Source organism: Rhagoletis zephyria, unplaced genomic scaffold (assembly GCF_001687245.7).
Source record: "Rhagoletis zephyria isolate East Lansing unplaced genomic scaffold, Rhagoletis_zephyria_1.1 Rzeph_scaffold_01525, whole genome shotgun sequence".
NCBI classification, from domain to species: Eukaryota; Metazoa; Arthropoda; class Insecta; order Diptera; family Tephritidae; genus Rhagoletis; species Rhagoletis zephyria.
In genome coordinates, this window is record NW_016158609.1 from 102,313 (window position 1) to 120,620 (window position 18,308).

The window sequence follows — 18,308 nt, forward strand, 5'->3', positions numbered from 1 at the left end:
CATATCGGGCGTGTTAAACGAACTTCAGGCGCTTGTCGATGATAACACCAAAAAGCTTACTGTCATCCACAAAGCTTAAACGAACACCGTTCATCTCGATTTTAGCCTTATTTGACTTTTCTGTGAACGATATGATTTGCGTTTTATCCTCTCCAAACACTAATTTTTCTCCCATTCCCCATTGATGTATAATACTAAGTGCTGTATTAACACTCGTTTCGAGATCTTTAACAGATTCTGTGCTCACGGTGAGAAGAACATCGTCGGCGAAAGCTTGTATAACGCAGCCGCTAGGCAGGGGCAGGTTAAGTAACTCATCCAGAATAGTATTCCGGAAGGTCGGGCGACATACCGAACCTTGTACGCAGCCTTTGGTCATTTTCTTTGTCGCCGTTACGTCTGCAAAATTGATCCTGACGGTTCTCTCGTTAAGGTAACTCCGAATGAGGTTGTAAATATTCGAGGGAATTCGGTACCTTGCCAGCTGATTTAGGAGTGCCGGCCACCAAGCGTTGTCAAATGCCGCCTTTATATCTAAAGATACACACATGACTTTTCTCTTTCGTACTTTTTCACGCTCTATATGCTTTACAGCATTGTAAGGAGCGTCAACTGTTGATGTTTGCTCCCGGAAGCCGTACTGGTTTCTCGACATTAGTCCGTTCGTTGCAAAATGGTACGTTAGACGTTTTGTAAAAATTTTCTCCAAGGTTTTTCCTAATATAGGAAGAAGTCCGATTGGTCTGCAGGAGGACAAGCTACTATCATCTTTTTTACCCGCCTTTGGAAGAATTTTTACATGTGCTTGCTTCCACTCCTTAGGGAAATATCCAATCTTGAGGCATGCGTTATAAGTTGAAGTTAAAAATTTTAGATTTTGCTTAGCGAAGGCAATACATATGTCGGAGGTGAAGTGCTCTATCTCATCGTGGTCAAAGCCTCCAAAATTTCTTCTTCGGTAAACTCTATCATTCGGTGTATCAAGAGTTTGTTTGGTGTTCTGTCGAACCCATGCGTGGTGAACGGTACTATCGCCACTGTCATCGGGGTAAAAATGACGGAGTAGTGCGTCAGCTGTCTCCATACTCGATTGAGTATATGAGCCCTCTTTTTGGAGAGTTGTTGGTGGTCGGTGGGCTGGAGCATCTTTAATGAGCCTATTTGTTAGGGACCAAACATCTTCTTTTTCTTGTTTGTTGCAAGCCTTGGGGCTTGTGCATATACCTTTTTAGCAGCGGCGTGTTCGTTTGCAATTATATCGACCGGCTTGTTCGCTTTGGCTAGACTATTCATCTTGTGATGAAGTTTGATGCACTTATTCTTAAGCGTTTGTAGTTCATCATTCCACCAAGGATTGTATGTTTTTCCAGCTTTCCGCTTTCTCATAGAAATATGGCAGGCATTTGTGATTGCCTTCACGACTTTCTCAATTACATTATCTAGACCATCTGGAGTAATGTTGTCAAAGTCTGTATTCAATACATCCAAACCATGAAGATGCTGCGTTAGGACTTCATCAAAGACATCCCATTTTGCAGATTTACTTCTGTATAAGTATGTAGATTGGCTTTTTGTTGCGGTAACCTTCTCATGCATTTTTATTTTAAAACAAATGGCGCTGTGGTCTGAGTTCTGGATAGCGTCAATGTTGACGTGCCAGTCGAGTACAGAGTTCGAGAGATTACATGAGGATAATGTAATATCCACAATTGAGCTAGCTCTGATTCCATGACGTATCGCGTTGAACGTAGGAGTGCAACCGTTATTACATTGGCTATGGCTCTGCCGTGAGCATTTTCAGAGTTTGAACCCCATAGCGAGTGCCACCCATTGAGATCTCCTCCTACTATTTGCATTGAAGGCGATGTTTTCGATAGAAGTGGTTAATTGCGGGAAACGTATCATATTGATCCGTGCCTGGTTCTACGTATGCGCTCGATACGAATACTTTTCGTTGTCCAATGTTAAGCTGTATGACACAGAAGTTTGGTGTGGAAAATTGTGAAACGCCAAGTACAGCTCCTACCGAGTGTTTCACAAAAATACATGCTTTGACCCTGCGATTTGGTAGTTCGAATTGGTGTACTGAAACCGAATTTATTGGATCAACTTTGTCCGTATTGCTTGTATAAGGCTCGGAAACCAGTGAGATATCGGAGAAGCTCGCGAGAAAGTATTTTATAAACTCATTGTGGGCAGTTTTACAACGGTGAACATTGGCTTGGATAAAATTTAGTGATTTAACAGCCATAATCAGTACGAGCGTTAATTCTTTGTTGCATAGACTTAATCTGTGGACAGGTTTTAATGCTGGTAGCAGAGTGTTTTTCATTTACGTTTCGTTCGTGTTTCCTTAGTCTTGCAGTTCCTGGTCCAGCAGTTAAAGCATTTTAGCTTCTCAGGTTGGTCTTTATTTGGACAGGTACTGGTTATTTTCGGCGCAGTGGGAGCAAAAAGTTGATGCTGAATTACATTTCCTTCTAGCATGGCCGAATTGAAGACACTTGTAGCATTGAGTAAGGTTACTAAAATCAGAGACATTTACTCGCATATACTCGATATTTAAGCGGCCAGAGCTCAACACTGCATTTCTCACTTTAGCTGTCACTTCGAGTACCGCATTATACATAATATCATTATTCCTTCGATTTTCCTTTTGGAAGCACAATTTTATATCTCCGTCTTCATTGATTTCTTTGCAGACAGTTGAGTTTTGCATTGCTATGGTTTCCACCAATTCATTTGGTTTGACGTCTTTAGGAATGCCTTTTACTATAACTAGTGGACGCTTACTCTTTGCGTTTTCTGCGCTGAGGTTCGTGACATTAGACAACTTGCGGAGCGTTATGTCGCGTTGGTCTGTGTCATCAAACTCGACACGCACTTTGTTGTTTGATACTTTAACCATTTTGGCTGGCGCGAAGTTTGTATCTTTAAAAGTTATTTCCGTTCGGAAGGCTTTAATTACGTCTTCGTGGCTTGCATTTGGGTCGGTAGTAGCGCTGAGAACAATGCTGGGCTTAGCACCTACTTCCTGCAATGCAGTTTGGTTTTTAACAACACCGGAGTAGCTTATGTTGGTTACCACGTGCCCAATCTTTGGCAAAGATGCTTCTTTAAGAAATGCTAGCTTTTCTCTAACCACTGACCTTAACGTCTCAATCGAATTTCTATCTCCCGCATCGGAATTAATATTTACTTTGAGGGCCTCAATCAAAGGGACAAGCGCCATTAGCTTCACTATTTCACCTGTAATTGCATTTTTCATTTCGCGCTTTATGTTTCCAGAGTCTCTAAGTTGTTTCCTTATTTCGCTTGAGATAGAGTTGATGCTATCAATAATTGCACCTGGAGAGCTCATGTTAATGTTTAGTCGATTCCAGTCAGCTGATTGTATACAGCTGACAGATCGACTTAGAGCTTTTTATTAAGTCTCCACAGACAGGCTTAACAGGGAGAGTTTGGTTTGTGTCCTTGCTAACAGCTTAAAGCTTTTATTTCTTCGCGTCAACAGCTGTGGTAAATCAGCTGTTTTACTGGAGTCTCATGTATTTGATTTTATTTGATAAATTTTGCATATTACCCAAAAGACGAAATTAAAGTTGATTTCTTTTGCACTCGATGGTACCCGGCTTTGGTGTACTGTACAGTCTGTGTTTCTTAATGACTTTTAAAGTAAATGTTTATGAATACTTTGAAAATTGATAAATTTCTAAGCACTTTTTACTTCACTTTTACACTCTACCAAAAATATTTAACTATACAAATATGGGTATAACTTACAGTCAGTCAATAAAGTTTAGGTACAGCGAATATTTTACAATACGGGCAACTATTTTTTAAATATTTTATTTTTCGCCAATTTTTCATAAAAATATGGTTAATTCTACAACAAAAACCCCAAGAATCAAAGTTCCAAAACTTGTGCAAAATTAAAGAAAAATCTGCAAGATTTCATTCAAATATTGCACTTTTTATTTACGCTCTCTAGAAAAAAGTTGAGTATGCAGTTCTTTAACCCATTCAATTTTAGTATAACAAAGTGAAAGTTTGAGGTAGCTAGGGCTTACCATTGATTTTTAGCAATTTTTTTTGTTGAAGGTGTCGCTCATTTTCTCCATATAAAATAATGTTTGATAATTTTTTGTTGTAGAATTAACCATATTTTTATAAAAAATTGGCGAAAAATAAAATATTTAAAAAATAGTTGCCCGTATTGTAAAAAATTCGCTGTTGCACAAGGTTTAAAACTTTGATTTTAGGGGTTTTTGTTGTAAAATTAACCATATTTTTATAAAAAATTAGCGAAAAATAAAATATTTAAAAAATAGTTGCCCGTATTGTAAAAAATTCGCTGTACCTAAACTTTATTGACTGACTGTATATTTTCAAAAAATGTCACAGACCAATATGATTCTAACCATTCAATTATAAAAAATGTACTAGAATCACCGTTTAATGTTATTTTTGATACAAATAAATATTGCTGCTTGGGCGCTCTGAGAATTGCCGCTGAATAATAATTTTACTTAGAAATGCATCCCTGGTCCTTGTTCGTGCTGTATTGCAAAGCGGTGAATTCACATTTCGCAGAAACTTCACAACAGAAAAAAATGAAGGAAAGTATTTTGTTTGCTAATTTTTGATATTTCTATTGTTTATTGTAAATTTATATCTTTTCAGGCTATGTTGAGGCAGCAAAGAAAGCACAGTTGGAGAATGAAGCTATTACTATGGAAGGTGTAGCGCAGGCTAATCAATTAAATGAAATTCTACTTAATATAAATGTTTTAAATGCTTTATACTCGAGTGGCATTATTTACGATGTGCTCCAAACATTTGGCGAACTTTCTGAAGATGCGCTAGTAAGAATGGCGGAGAAATACGCGATTTCGCTGGCACAGCTCTCATATTTGATGATGTAAAAGAAATATTTAAAACTAACTATTTGTTTTGGTTTTTCAGCTCATTAATGCTGCACCCAGGTTGCATTTACCGTCTATGAAAATATTTTAGGAAGCGTTCCCAATTTAGCTCCGAGCAACTAAAAGTTGGTTGGTTTAAGTGAAATAGTCCTTTATTAAATATTTATCCCTTTTATTTAGTAAAAACTAACAATTTTCAGAACAATATTAATGTATGAAATGAAGTAAATAAAAATCGACGAATACATATCTTGAATAGTTTGTCATAGTGCCATTATTAAATAAATACGTAAAGCATAGTTCACTCCAAATCGGTACGAATGAAATGGGTTATATCTTTTTAACAGGTTTTCAGAAAATAATATTTAATATATTAAAATAAGGCAAAAGTATTCCGTTATAGATACATTCAACAATTTTTATTCAGCTCGAGGCCGTTTTTAATGAAAAACTTATTGTGGAAAAGCAACAATAATTTGAAAAAATGGTAGAAGTGATAGCTAGTTCGATTTGATGTAATTAGGACACATTCGTAAATTGATGACTTCCAGAACTTTATTCACATCATTGGCTTCATACCGATTTAAAACTACTTGTGAATAATTAAGTTTTATTAAAACTAACCAAAACTTGACTGAAGGTCTAAAGTAAATGATACAATTGCTTAACACTTTGTGCAAGCGCTCCTTCCAGCATATTTCTGGGGTCATATGACCCATTGTGGAGTCTTATCGAGTTTTAATGAGACTGTCTGGATTCTCTCCTCATTGCATTTCCCTTTGACAACTGTGTCAACTTCTATAAATTTAGTCAATGTTATTGTGGCTTATTAACATTTCATTTTAATATTTTTATTAAGCTTTGTACCACGATTATTTTACCAGAAAATAATGGAAAACAGAAATAGAAATAGCGATAAAAAAATTAAGTAAAATATACTGTGCATGATTGTAAGTCATCATAAATGAATTCTCTCGATTTCTTTCGCCAGCGGCGATACGGACAATACGAAAAACTGGCTCAAATAATGGCAACCAAAACGGATATTGCGTGGGGTTTTCAAAGAGGAAGTCCAGGCGTTTTTGTTTTCATTATCTATAAATAAGCCTGAAATGCACTGAATACAATTTATTCTTTTTATATAAAATTAATAGATGTATGTCCATACATAAAATGTGGAAAAATATGTTTTTTATTGTACTCGTTTTTACTAACTTTTTAAAAACAGGTGCGTATGTTGTCTCGAATTCGATTTGCTATGGAAGGATTAGCTTCGTTCTTCCCTTTCTCCTGACAGCTTTTACATCGACTTCATTTGCGTTCAAATCTTCCACTCTGTAGTAAATGCAAATATTGTGGAGTGCTCAAACAACGTTTATAATTTCACTGGCTTTGAGCGGTGAGTAATGCAGTTCAAGAATAATGTTTACGATTCTTCACTCATCTGAAAAGGAGCAAACATGTCCCTAAATCTCCGCCTTTCAACTTCCGCATCAGCAATTTGGGACTCATTCTCCTCTTCAAGAAATAATGCCGCGGCTATGGATTTCAAAGTTAAACATTCTAATAGAAATATTAACAAAAACCAACAACCACATGATCAAGTGTGAATTGCAGCGGAATAGCTGCGCTTGATTGTAGTTGGTTTAACAAATGAAATAGTGGAAAAAGCAGCAAGAATTAACAAGGCGAACTTAGCACAGTGCGTAGGCAACTGGCTGAGTAAGTGGGATCGTCGGTTCGAATCCTACTAAAAGAAGTCTGATGAGGAAATGTGGTGATTTCCGAAATAGCTATCACTTCTACAATTTTTTAAAATTATTGTTGCTTTTCCACAATAAGTTTTTCATTAAAAACGGCCTCAAGCTCAATAAAAACTGTTGAATATAATTATTACAAGGCCATAAAATAACAAAAACCAATATTTTAAAATATTTACAAATTTTAACTTCATAAGCTGCTATAGTTTGGTGGCAAATATTTCTTTTGTTTTGTTTCGATTTCACCCATTCCTAGGCAACCAGCCGATTTCGAAGATGTTTTCGCTCTTACTCTCCTTTTGCTTCGATCGTAACTCAGAATACCAAATTACGATTGTTGCGGAGTAGAATGCGGGAACGTAATCGAAATGCAGAATAGGCTGATTATTCAGCCCTATTCTGCATTTCCACTCGAATCGAAATTTTCTCCGTTTGGTAACTTTGGTATTCTGCGTTCCGTTTCCTTTCGATCAATCTTCGAAACTCACGATTCTACATTTCGATCGTAGTTCCGTTTTTCTAAGTTGCAAATTTGTTGACGGAGAACGTTTCGATTGTTATTTTCGTGGGTTTAAATAATAAAAGTTTATAAAAAAAATTAAGTAAAATTATGCACAGTATATGATTGTAAGTCATTATAAATGAATTTTCCCGATTTCTGTCTTTTCGCAGCGGTAATACGGGCAATACGTAAAATTGGCTCAAATATTGGCAACCAAAAGGGATATTGCGCGAGGTTGTCAAAGAGGAAGCACAGGCGTTTTTGTTTTCATTATCTATAAATAAGACTGTAAAATGCACTGAAGAAAATTTATTCTTTGTATATAAAGTTAATAGAGGTATGTACATTAGAGTGGTTCATAAAAACACTCTTTTTGGAAATTCATAAACGCTACATCAGAATATTGTTATTTGTGATAAAAAAAGAGACACGTATTTTTTTCTTTTGAAGAAAAAGTTTTCTTAGAGGTCGCGCTGGTCGGTTTTTTATAAAAACGCTGATGTTCCCAATTTTTTTATTTTCTCGACATGTTAAAATGCAGCTAAAAATGTGGTTTTTTCATATAATTACACTGGTATTATTGGGGAACTTTCCCTTAATTACACACCTGTCTTGGACTATTAGAATGGGTCTAGTTCCCGAAAATATGCTCTCGAAAAGAGACTAGTAAAATTAAAACGTTGATACTGAACGATTTACGCATTGTCATGGGTTGGAACTTGTTACCAGGGGGTTTCTGGGGTTGCTAGTTTTTCGAAATTCAGAATGGCGGATCCAAAATGGCGGTCCATTTTTTTTTATATGATTGGATTTGTTCGAAACCCGGCACTCGAGAGTTTTTGTGGTCGCCGATTACGAATCTGAAGTCAATTTTTTTGTAATTAAAAATGGCGGATTCAATATGGCGATCAAATTTAAAAAAAGTACTAAAATTAAAACGTTGATACTGAACGTTTTAAAAATTGTCAAGGGTTAAAACACGTTTCCAGTGGGTTTCTTGGGTTGCTGATTACGAATCTGATATCAGATTTTCAAAATCCAAAATGGCGGTTAAGAGCTTCAAACAAATCCAATCATTTTTTTTAAAGATGGTCGCCATTGGTATGTAATTAAGGGAATGTTCCCCAATAATACCACAGTAATTATATGTAAAAAACAAATTTTTAGCTTCATTTTAACATGTTAAGAAAATAAAAAATTTTAGAACATCAGCGTTTTTATAAAAAACTGACCAGCGCGACCTCTAAGAAAACTTTTTTTCAATATAAAAAAACACGTTTCTCTTTTTTATCACAAATAACAATAATTTGAGGTAGCGTTTATGAATTTCCAAAAGAATTTTTTTTTGAACCACTCTAAGGTACATACATACATACATAAAATGTGAAGTTACTTAAAAAAATATGCTTTTATTATTGCACTCGTTTTTACTAACTTTTTAAAAAGAGGTGCGTATGTTGTCTCCAATTCGATTTGCTATGGAGCTTTGTTCTTCCCCTCCTCCTGACGGCTTTCAAAATGGAATTCATTTAGGTTCAAATCTTCCATTCTGTAGTAAATGCAAATGTTGTGGAGTGCTCAAACAACGTTTATAATTTCACTGGATTTGAGCGATGAGTAATACAGTCCATGATGAATTTATGACTCTTCACCCATCTGAAAAAGATCAAACATGTCCCTAAATCTCCGTCTTTCAATTTCCGCATCAGTAATCTGGGACTCGTTCTCCTCTTCAAGTAATAACGCCGCGGCTATGGATTTCATTGTTATAATTATGTTTCCACTTAAATTAAGCACAAACGAAATTTTATTTTTAAATTACAATGATGTTGGATATATTTAGTTATTTTAAAATAATTACAAACTTTAACTTCATAAGGTGATATAGTTTGGTGGCAAATATTTCTTTTGTTTTGTTTCGATTTCACACATTCCTAGGCAAACAGCTGATTTCGACAGATGTTTTCTCTCTTCCTCTTTCGATTCGATCGTAACGCCGAATACCTAAGTTCGATTCTTGCGGAGCGGAATGCGGGAACGTAATTGAAATGCAGAATATGGCTGATTATAAAATACCACATTTGGTGTGAACATTAGGGTAAAGTAAACGAGTGTGGTTTCTGTTATTAAATTTATTTAATCTACCTGAATCCTGTATATTATAACTCGGTAAGGTTTAAGTCTTGTAATAACTCGCATTCGCTGAATTGGGAATAATCGTGTTCCAATTGTCTCGCGCGATCTTCTTCTGGTAAGCCGATTTTTGAAGTGAAACTTCTTAGGCGGCGGTATCGCAAAAATGGAGACTGAAATTTTTTAAACTGAAAAGGTTACATGAGTAAAAAGGAAGATAGAGTATAGAGAAGGCAATTGCACTGAAAACGCATAAAAAAACTAATTCGGAAAAAAATTTGGATAGGGTTGCCACAATTCGAAAAAAAAGGTTATATATAAAAATGGATTCCTTTCATGTGTTACCGCATCACTCGAGAACGGCTCAATGGATTTGCTTCGTTTTTATTTCATTTGTCTTTCTGTCTGTAGAAGGTTTGTAAGGAGAAAATTGGAAAAATTATGTTTCCAGATACCTGCAATATCAGAAAAAAAATAATTATAAATGAGTCGCAATAATGCCATTTCACTGAGAACGTATAAAAAAAATTAATTCAGAAAAAAATTTCGGTCGGGTTGCTACCGTTCGAAAAAAAAATGTATGTTAAAAAGGATTGCTTTCGCGTGTTATCGCATAACTGAAGGCTCAAAGGATTTGCTTCGCTTTTATTTAATTTTGTGTCTCTGTCGGTAAAAAGAATGTAAAGAAAAATTGGAAGACCGGTGTTGCCACATATTTTAAATATAAAAAAAAAAAAAATTTACATAAGCTGCAATAATGTACATTTCTGAGAATGCATAAACAAATTTAATAAAAGAAAAAATTTGAATAGGGTTGTCACCACTCGAAAAAATCTTTACATATAAAAGTGAATTGAAGTTCGTTTGTTATCGCATAACTCAAGAATGGCTCAACGGATTTGCTTCGTTTTTATTTCATTTGTAAGGTTTGTAAAGAAAAAATTGATAAACCGGTGTTGCCAAATATCTGTATTATCAAAAAAAATAATAATTTAAATAAGCCGTAATAAGGCTATTCCACTGAAAATGTATGAAAACACTAAAAACAGAAAAAAATTTGCATAGTGTTGCCACAATTCGAATAAAATCTCATGTCACGGTGTTTGTGGGCAACTGCTCCGAAATGGCTTGACCGATTTGTATGACATTTTTTGTGTATATTTGGAAATACATATATGAAATCTGTTGGTCCACCAACTTTTAAGAGCACCACCTGCCTTCTAAGAATCAAACGCTAGTTTCCAGTTGACAGTAGCTTTAAAAAACTATTTATTAAGGAGAGCAGTATTAACAAACAATTCAATTACTGGCAAATATGGTTCTTACTTTGGTTTTCCGATACAATAAATAAAGTATAATAGGCAAAGAAAATGGTAGTTCAATTCAATTTCAGCTATCGTCGCGTTGGTGTACATACACGCCGAAGGTTGTATTTTAATCGTCAATTTAAGGTTGCCACACTTTCACTTCTCGTTTTAATAATAAGGCGGTGTTGCAAAATTCTTCCCCCTGGTATAACAACCCTGGTAAGTTAATACCTTATGACGATGCAACGTCGCCGCTTGTCTCTCTCTTCACATCGAGTATCGCGATTTTTGCTACTGGACGGTGATATTCACCAGCCGGTGTGCGTATTATTGCGTACCTGACCATCCTTTCCTGCAAACGTGTTCTCCACAATGCCTTTAGGCCACGAATAGCGAGGTAGATTTGGGTCAGCAATGACTACTACGTCACCCTTTTCAATCGGTTTCACCTTGTCGAACCATTTGGTTCTCCTAGTCAGTGTCGGCAACATCTCCATCACCCACCTTTTCCAAAATTTGTCTGCCAAATACTGAGAATGCCGCCAGGAACGCCTTACAAATTGATCTACGGAAGAAAACTGGCCTAGTGGCTTATGTCCAGAGGAACTTCCCAGCAGAAAATGGTTAGGAGTTAAGGCTTCTTGTTCTGCGGTCTCTAGAGACAAGTATGTAAGTGGGCGACTATTTATAATACTCTCGATCTCTACAAATAAGTTGTACAATTTTTCGTCGTTAAGTTTTGTTTCCGGTGTCACGATACGGTATAGAACGTCTTTGAATGTTCTGATCATACGTTCCCAGGCGCCTCCCATATGAGGGCTTGCTGGGGGAATGAAAGTCCACTTCATCTCCGCGCTCGTAAACTGTTCTTGAAGATCGTGTAGATTAATTTGCTGTAAAGCTTCCCGTAATTCCTTTTCTGCTGCTACAAAATTTGTCCCGTTGTCAGTAAACACATGTATAGGTATTCCTCTTCGACTCATAAAATTTCTAATAGCCATTACACACGAATTCATGGATAACGAGTACGCCACTTCAACGTGTATAGCTCTACACGTCATACAAGTAAATAAAACTCCATATCGTTTCTCCGAACGCCTCCCAATGGTAACCAGGAATGGTCCGAAAAAATCTATTCCAACAAATGAATATGGTCGTGTATACGGGGATAAACGTGCCTCAGGTAACAAACCCATTTTTGGTGGTACTGGCTTAGCATGGTACAACTTACAGTATTGACAATTGTGACGCACTGTGCGTAATGCACGACGCAAGCTTGGTATATAAAACCGCTGAAACATTTCGTTGATTACAGTCTCGTGGTGGACATGCCTATATTTACGATGATACCATTCAATAATCAGTTGTGTAATTTTGTGGTTCTTGGGTAATATTATCGGATTTTTGACTGCATCCTTAATTGGTGCATTCTCTAGGCGACCACATCGACGTATAAGGTTGTTTTCGTCAACAAATGGTGTCAGCTTTCGTAAAACACAATGTTTTGGCAAGTTGCAACCTGGGTCACCCTTAAGCAACTTAAACTCTTCAAAATATGCATCGGCCTGCGCGAGCCGATAAAGGTGGCATTGACTCCAGTATAGTTCCTCGGTGGTTAAGCTTTCGGATCCTACCTCCGAGCTGGTTAATCCTCGTATCTTGTCTTTACATTTATCTGCAAAACGTTTAACGTACGCCATGCACCTCTCAAGACGTTCCCACTTCGAAAAACGAGTTGGATCAATGAGTGGTTGACTCTCTATATGAGCGCCAATATACTCTACGTGCGGCTTTAAATCAGCATCTTTGAAATGTTCCATGTCAATATCATAATTGTATTTAGGCCATTTTACACGCGGCGAACGTAGAAATTCTGGCCCAGAGAACCAAGTACTGGTTGGGCTAAACTCTGTGGTACTCTTCCACTTCGTGGCAGCATCTGCTACATTTAATTTTGATGGGATGTAGCTCCATTCTGTAACGTTTGTATGCTCTTGAATTTCAGCGACTCTAAACATAACAAATTGTTTGTACTTTCGTGGGTCTGATTTCAGCCATGTAAGCACTGTTCTCGAATCAGTATAAAAATACGCTTTATGAATCTTGAAGTCATGACCCTTAGTGATTTCAGTAGCAAGACGGGATCCCAGTACGGCGGCGAGTAGTTCCATGCGGGGAATTGAGATAGGTCGCAAGGGTGCTACCTTAGTCCTTGAGCTAACATGAGCAACCTGAATTTCGTCTTCCCTTGTAATCCTGAAGTAAGCCACCGCTGCAGTTGCCACCTCGCTAGCGTCCACGAATACGTGCAATTCTATCTTGCAATTATTGTTTGACATCTTACCGAAATAGCATCTGGGAACCTGAACTTGTTTGACCTGCTCAAAAAAAGATAACCACTGCTGCCACGCGTTCACATACTCTTCAGGAATTTGGTCATCCCAATCGATACCACTTCGCCAAATGTTCTGTAGCAAAATTTTTAAACGGATAGTGTAGAATGATAAGAACCCTAGAGGATCATAGACTGACATGAGCAATCGCAGGATTTCTCTTTTAGTTGGCAGCTTTTGTCCGCCTAAAATCTCTTTGCCTGCTTTAGTGAACCTTGTACTGAAGGTAAACACATCTACACTCGTTCTCCACCATAACCCGAGTACCTTCTCTGGCTCTATAACTTGGTCGATCGTTTTTCCAGCGGTACAAAAATCGTCACTTGAACCAGCATTTCCCAGTGCGCCAGCTACATGATTCGAATTAGTAAGCCATCCTCTAATATGGAAGTTGCCTCGTTTGTGCACCTCAATCACGTCCTTGATTAACTTGACAGCCTCCTCTGCGGTTTCAACACTATCCAACATGTCATCTACGTAATGCCTGTCTGTTATTGACTTAGCAGCTCGTGGGAACTCGTCGGCATTCTCCCTCGCATTCCTACTACGAACGTACTGGGCGATTGAAGGTGAACAAGTAGCACCGAATGACATAACCTGTAACACGTATGTGTTTGGATCTCGACTCGAATCACAATTACGCCAAAGAAAGCGCTGAGAATGCTGGTCCTCATCATGCACACTAATCCTGTGAAACATCTCGGATATATCACCACAAATGCCAATTTTTCCTATACGAAAGTTGAACAGTACATGTATCAATGGTCGCTGTAGATCCGGTCCCTTCTCGAGGCAGCAATTGAGAGACCTTCCCTGGTGCTCAGCTGCTGCGTCCCATACTACTCGCGTCTTATTGGGCTTGTTTGGATTATTCACCGCAAATATGGGCAAATACCATTTACGTTTAAAATCTTGATTAATTTCGTTATCGCTGAGCTTCCGGATGTATTGCTTTTGTTCCATACTATTTATTAGGGAATTTACTCGATTTTTTAAATCGTCATCTTTGTTTAGCTTCTTCTCGAAACAGACAAGTCTGCGCATGGCGGATTCAAAATTGTTCGGCAATACTATATTATCAGAGCGCCACAATAAACGGGTTGTAAAGTGATCGCCCGTTCGCGTAACGCACTTCTCTAGTATGTCTTGCTGGCTAGTCTTCTCATGTATACGTGCCACTACATGTGGTTCTAAGTTTTCAAGTTTCATGCTTTCTTTCACGAGCTTGTCGAGAGCTATGTTGTTGTCGCATTCACATACATGCAACTGCAGGTCGTTGTTTTTATAATGGTCCTGATCTGTAACGGTTCCGTACACTGTCCACCCCAGACGAGTTTTTGTTGCAGCGGGTTCGTGACTTTTTCCCTCTCTGAACTTCAGTGGCATGGCCACATGCTTGTTGTTCACCCCGATAATGATTTGTGGCACCACGTCTTTGTAAGACTCTACTGGCAGTCCCTTCAGATGTTTATACTTGTTGGACATCTCTGACATTACTAGCGTTTGCGCAGGCAAGTCAAGCTTCTTGACAGTGCGAACATCATTCAGCGTAAACATCTTGTTCTATCCCTTTGCTGACACTTGCAGGTTGATGAGCTCCGAGTCGTTTTCTACTCTAATGGACCCATCAGTCCAGCGAAGACACAGCTGACGTACTTCGCCTTTAAGTTGCAACATTTTCATAACTTCGTGTTCAATAATGGTTGGACCTGATCCGTCATCAAATAAGGCATACACGTCAACGGCGGCGTGCTGGCTATGGATCGTGATTGGTACAACCCTATACAATATTTTTGATGTATTTTGTACATGCATGGCAATCAGATTTACTTCGCCCTCTGACCCTTTGTTCATTACCGCTGGTTTGTGTAAACTAGGGTGATGTTTTGCTGTGCAGCTGTTAACACCACATTCATTACGATCCTTGCAAAATTTGGGGTTGTGCTTCTTTAGGCACGAGCGACACAACTCCATGCGATGAATAATATTCCACTTGTCATCATACTCCATTGCTTTGAATTTTTCGCAATACGCAATGAAATGACTTTCACCACATGCTGAGCATTTGCGTGCTTCGCTATTCTTGGTATAGTGTCCTCTCTCCTCTTCCTCATGGAACCCAACACGATATGTTCGACGTACTTCCTGCTGTTGGTTCACGATGGTTGGTTTTGTCATGATGGTACTAGCTGCATGTGCTAAATCGTATAGCCAAATGCCAAAGTCCGACAAATTTGCCCCAGCGATATGTCTGCAATGAACTGCCCAATCTAAGCTATATCTAGCCGGTAGCTTAGAAATTAATTCTTGTAAAAGCATTGGGTTATTTACGTGTGCCGTTAGGCCCGCAGCTTGCATTGCTGAAACCAAGTTTCTCACCTCCATTGAAAATGAGATCAATGTCTCCAGTTTATTTGCATTCACCAATGGTGATGAGCGCATTTTTTCCAAAAGGCTATTAATTATGAATTCAGGTCTACCGAAAACCATGCGCAACGTGGCAATAACTTCCGGTACCAGGTCAGGTAACAACAGTTGACTGCTCACATATTCGAGAGCCTTACCCTTTAGTGCACGTTGTAACCTAAGCAAATTCTCATCGTTACTAAAACCGAAAATTCGCGTTGAGCTTTCATAATTGCTAATGAAGATGGGCCACTCCTCTGGCTTACCTCTGAACGTTGGTAGCTCCTTCGGAATGGCATGTCTGGCTTGTATCTGTTCAGCACGCAGAGGTACCCCCCAAGATGTATCGCCCTGGTATAAATTATCATAACGATTATAGCCGCTATGACCACTGTTATCACCAAATTCACCCCCATCGCTGTGTACTTTCCTATGTTGATGACCTGTGCGAGCGGTGATACCTGTTGGTTCAAATGTGGAATATACAACGTTGTTGGAAAAAGGAAATGTTGAAGTGTCACGCTGGTTTTCTATGACTCCTTTCATACAACTGCTTGTGTTGCAAGCGGTGCTGTTAAACGTACGAAAACTTGCTACGCCATTCACGTTTGTCACACAAGAAGCCTCTGTGACATTAGTTGCTGCAACTTGTTGTTTACTGAGGATGTCATACTTTCTTGCTATGTAACGTAGATTTGCTTGTCTTTCCTCTTCCAGACGCTGCAGCTCCAAATTCATATCAAATTTGCTATTGATCTTCGAGGAGTCAGTTACCCCATGGGTATACCCCATGTTGTCCATCGGCTGTGCTTTACTTGTAGTTGGATTTGTTGTTGTTGTTGTAGTTGGATTTGTCGTCAGCATTGGTGGTTCCATATTAACGACCGTGCTATTTTGTGTACATTCATTGCAGGCCCAGGAGGACTTCTCAATGCCGTCTGAGACACCTGCGCACTGAAAGTGAAACCACTTGGCACAGTCATCACACTGAACCATTTTGCCCTCTTCGGGTTCCTTGCACACTCCGCAATCTACCTCAGCTTGTGAACGAACGCTCATTGTAAATTTTTGCACCACAAATTTTTTAAAGAAATGTTGGTCCACCAACTTTTAAGAGCACCTGCCTTCTAAGAATCAAACGCTAGTTTCCAGTTGACAGTAGCTTTAAAAAACTATTTATTAAGGAGAGCAGTATTAACAAACAATTCAATTACTGGCAAATATGGTTCTTACTTTGGTTTTCCGATACAATAAATAAAGTATAATAGGCAAAGAAAATGGTAGTTCAATTCAATTTCAGCTATCGTCGCGTTGGTGTACATACACGCCGAAGGTTGTATTTTAATTGTCAATTTAAGGTTGCCACACTTTCACTTCTCGTTTTAATAATAAGGCGGTGTTGCAACAAAATCAATTGCATACTCATGGAAAAAATTGATGTTATTGGAAAACCGAATTTTTCATGTCGCATATCTCTGGAAGCGTTCATGGTAGGGTACTGGAACTTGGTATGGAGATATATAAAATCAATTTAGAAAATGGGCGCGGGGAACAGGTCGTAAAGTGTATTTCAGGCGCTATGTGAAGAATGCGTGGCACCTCCTGTAAAAACCAAATTTTTCATACTGCATATCTCTGGAAGTGTTCATGGTAGGGTACTGGAGCTTGGTAGGAATATATATGAAGTCAATCGCATGCTCTTGGAAAAAAATTGGAGCTATTGGAAAAGGGGGTGTGGCACCTCCCATACGAAATTAATCGCATACTTATGAAGAAATTGATGTTATTGGAAAAGGGGCCTGGCACCTCCCATACAAATTATGGTTGAGTACTCGAACATATAGTAGTATAGAGATATACGAAATCAATCGCATACCCTTAGAGAAAATTGGGGATATTTAAGAAGGGGGCGCGGCGTCTTCCGAAAGGTACTGAAACTATTACCTATCTTTGGATGTATATATATATAATACTTCTGTTCGTGTGTTTGTGAGTGAATCGATTTGAACGAAGTTTTTTTGTATGAGTAAGGCCTCTTCGTAGTTCTTCAGATTCCCAGCTTGACCTGACAGGTGGCGCTGGAGTCGTGTTATTGTTAAAAATCTTAGTTATGATCCCATCTGGCTTATATTCGAGATACTTATGATGTATTGGTAACGGTAAGGGCAATACCATTGCAAAAAACAGCCGCCGGGTGACCGCTGGGGTCTAGTTGTTACTAAAAATCGTCAAGTGAGAAAAAGTGCCGTGAATGTCCGATTAAATCGACGTGCTGTACCACCGACTTTGCCGAGCTCCATTGTGTTTCGATTGGCCCAATGAACGTGATTTGCTTGCGAGCTTCATTCGGATTGAGTTGTCCAGGGGTCAATCTCAAATGACCAGCATTAAATCTACCATCAGAGCCATTGCGCTCCTTGAGAAAAGCTTTAAGGAATTTCGACTGAAATAAGTCTGTGTATATTGGATTTCTGTAGAACAACGATACCCATCAATTTTAAAATTGTCACCGACTATACCAAGATAAGAACTCGCGGGTTGACTTGTCAGTCGTAACTCCAAATTGAGTCTGACTTTATTTAATTATACAATTCTTAATCTAACCTAAGCTGCTGTCGGTTGTTGTCGCTGTCACTGCAATTTTTAGGAAGCTGTTTCCTTTTGTTTTATTTCCATAATGTATTTGATGATGCTTCGGTTGCTGTCGCTGCCGCTGCAATTTGAGGAATCTATTTTATTTTGTTTTATTTCCATAATGTATTTGATGATGCTCCGGTTGCTGTCGCTGCCGCTGCAATTTTAGNCCATCAATTTTAAAATTGTCACCGACTATACCAAGATAAGAACTCGCGGGTTGACTTGTCAGTCGTAACTCCAAATTG

General features: G+C 38.3%; 3 protein-coding genes across 3 annotated transcripts; all 3 read right to left on the reverse strand.

The window, feature by feature from the left end:
* Nucleotides 1-1,164: 1,164 nt before the first annotated feature.
* Nucleotides 1,165-1,596, reverse strand: LOC108364321 (uncharacterized). Its single transcript, XM_017617959.1, has one exon. It carries the CDS (start codon nucleotides 1,594-1,596, stop codon nucleotides 1,165-1,167), a length of 432 nt encoding a protein of 143 aa, XP_017473448.1.
* Nucleotides 1,597-2,394: 798 nt separating this feature from the next.
* LOC108364320 (uncharacterized) lies at nucleotides 2,395-3,753 on the reverse strand. Its single transcript, XM_017617957.1, has one exon. The coding sequence runs from the start codon at nucleotides 3,359-3,361 to the stop codon at nucleotides 2,411-2,413; it is 951 nt and encodes a 316-aa protein (XP_017473446.1). The 5' UTR covers nucleotides 3,362-3,753; the 3' UTR covers nucleotides 2,395-2,410.
* A 1,672-nt stretch (nucleotides 3,754-5,425) lies between these two features.
* Nucleotides 5,426-14,577, reverse strand: LOC108364322 (uncharacterized). The gene is made up of 3 exons (XM_017617960.1): nucleotides 13,288-14,577; nucleotides 11,859-13,095; nucleotides 5,426-5,514 (listed from the first exon to the last, which is right to left on the reverse strand). Exons 1-3 carry the CDS (start codon nucleotides 14,575-14,577, stop codon nucleotides 5,426-5,428), a joined length of 2,616 nt encoding a protein of 871 aa, XP_017473449.1.
* Between the last annotated feature and the right edge of the window lie 3,731 nt (nucleotides 14,578-18,308).

What these genes read in the sequence shown, in the direction of transcription:
- LOC108364321 (XM_017617959.1), bottom strand. Translation starts at nt 1,596, where the DNA reads ATGCATGAGAAGGTTACCGCAACAAAAAGCCAATCTACATACTTATAC.
- LOC108364320 (XM_017617957.1), bottom strand. Translation starts at nt 3,361, where the DNA reads ATGAGCTCTCCAGGTGCAATTATTGATAGCATCAACTCTATCTCAAGC.
- LOC108364322 (XM_017617960.1), bottom strand. Translation starts at nt 14,577, where the DNA reads ATGTTTACGCTGAATGATGTTCGCACTGTCAAGAAGCTTGACTTGCCT. An exon ending in AAGTTATAGAGCCAGAGAAG is followed by an intron (nt 13,096 to 13,287) that starts GTACTCGGGTTA and finishes ATTTTGCTACAG; the next exon opens with AACATTTGGCGAAGTGGTAT. An exon ending in GCGTCACAATTGTCAATACT is followed by an intron (nt 5,515 to 11,858) that starts GTAAGTTGTACC and finishes ATTCACAAGTAG; the next exon opens with TTTTAAATCGGTATGAAGCC.